The sequence below is a fragment of the Triticum dicoccoides genome, chromosome 6B (genome assembly GCF_002162155.2).
Source record: "Triticum dicoccoides isolate Atlit2015 ecotype Zavitan chromosome 6B, WEW_v2.0, whole genome shotgun sequence".
NCBI lineage: Eukaryota > Viridiplantae > Streptophyta > Magnoliopsida > Poales > Poaceae > Triticum > Triticum dicoccoides.
The window spans coordinates 722,697,906-722,700,000 of NC_041391.1; the positions used below are offsets into that span (position 1 = coordinate 722,697,906).

At 51.5% G+C, this 2,095-nt stretch overlaps 1 protein-coding gene across 1 annotated transcript; it reads right to left on the reverse strand.

Moving 5' to 3' along the window:
• Positions 1 to 413: 413 nt before the first annotated feature.
• Positions 414 to 1,245, reverse strand: LOC119326519 (RING-H2 finger protein ATL73-like). Its single transcript, XM_037600156.1, has one exon. It carries the CDS (start codon positions 1,181 to 1,183, stop codon positions 569 to 571), a length of 615 nt encoding a protein of 204 aa, XP_037456053.1. The 5' UTR covers positions 1,184 to 1,245; the 3' UTR covers positions 414 to 568.
• Positions 1,246 to 2,095: the final 850 nt, after the last annotated feature.

Sequence of the window (2,095 nt, forward strand, 5' to 3'; positions counted from 1 at the left end):
CAGAGGGAGTAGTAGATTTTTTTTGAAAAGGAGGATATCCCTGGTCTCTGCATCACGACGATGCATGCAACCATATCTTATTAATAGTGCAAAAGCGAGCAGCCAAATCATCGGCCCGAAAAAAAAAAGAGAAAAAGAAACCCTGAGGCCGTATACCTCGCGACAGTAACTCCCCCAGATAGCCACTAACCCTATGACACATGACACAACATAAACGACAAATAGACAACTCCTAGGCTACGCCTTCAAGAAGGAACATCATCGATCGATGTAACATTGGTCTGAGTGGTAACTCGATACAAATTGTACTATTCAATGTTAATGCACCATCTTAAGTAGGTAAGTCCATTGGACACAGATTTGGCCAGATCGAACTGGAGAATATATCTCAAATATTATATTGAATACATATGTACAATTCAAGTATCATGATAACTCTTACCACTGAAGCACACTAATTTTCTTTCTTTCACTATAGGCAAATGCAATTCATAGCTAACTGAATTGCACTAACAACCATTGCAAGTTTGCAACTACTGTAGCTAGGATCGATGTTGTCCAGTGACAGCTACGGCAAGAAGCTGCTCCCGTCCGTGTCAGCAGAAGCAGAAGTGGCCACGCTGTCGCCGTCACAGGCCGCTCCACAGCTCCGGCACCGGCCCGGGGCTGCGAGCGGTGGCGCCGGCGGCGAGCAGGACGAGGAGGACACTGACGAATCGAGGATGGTGGCGCGGCAGGAGGGGCAGGTGGCGCACGTTCGGAGCCAGGCGTCGACGCAGGCGACGTGGAAGGAGTGGCCGCACCGCGGCAGCACCCGGAGCTCCTCCCCGGCGACCAGGTCCGCCAGGCAGATGGCGCACTGCTCCTCCAGCTGGTGCCCTTCCTTCACTGCCGTGACGGGGAGCGCGTCGATGGCCTTCTTCTTCAGGCCTCGGGGAGGAAGAGGCAAGGTCATGGTGATGCTATTGCCGGCGAACGGTGAAGAGCGGCGGGCGTGGCGGCAGGTGCAGCGCGCGACGAGGGCGAGGCCGGCGAGGCAGACGAGCGCGCAGAGGAGGGCGGCCAGGATGACCACCATGTTGGGGTCGATGGAGATCATGGCCGCCGGCGCCGACGACGAAGATGAGGAGGCAGCGGCGGCGGTGCTAGAGCTAGAGTGGACAAGGCTCGCTGGAGTTGGCATGGTGGTGGACGGTCGGTCAGTGGCGAAGCAGTGAGTGAAGTGCGGCTGTTTGCTTGGCAACAAATGAGTACCACGAGCTGGTCCTGATCTGTCTAGTGTCTAGTGGAGCTTATATAGTCGACGGTCACACACGACACCCCACGTGGTGGGAGGGGAATTTTTGAGGGTCCGTCTAGGACACGTCTAGATGTGACATCTAAGTTAAAATCATCATATGTTTATAGCTTTTTGTTTGTTTGTTGTTTTTCTTTTCTCTTATTGTATATCGCCAGGGCCTTGTCTTTTCTTTTTTGTGTGACCAGCGTGACCATAGCACGCTCACATGGGCAAGGCCCAGCGTGCCTCACACGCCTGCTCACTCTACGGCCTGTAGCCGATCGTAGTAGTAACGATTTGTGCTTTCTATTCCTTTTGTTTCTTTTAATTTCTATTTTTTCTTTTTCTTTCAGGTGTAGTTTTCTTTCAGTTCTAATATATGTTAAAAAAAATAAAATACACAACCCCTAGTTGCGAGTCCATGTTTTTCATGCAACCGGGGACCTTCGACAGACACACACACCCCTTTGTTGCGAGTTTGATGGTTGGCTTGCAACCGGGGACCCTCGACAAATATACACACTCCTAGTTGCGAGTCAATGATCGACATGCGACCGGAGACCCTCGACAAAGACACACCCCCATAGTTGCGAGTCGATAATTGACATGCAACTGGGGACCCTCGACAAGCACACACACACACCCTTAGTTGCGAGTTGATGGTAGACATGCAATTGGAGACCCTCTACACACACACATCCTTAGTTGCGAGTTGATGGTAGACATGCAATTGGAGACCCTCTACACACACACCCTTAGTTGCGAGTTGATGGTAGACATGCAATTGGAGACCCTCTACACACACACACCCTTAGT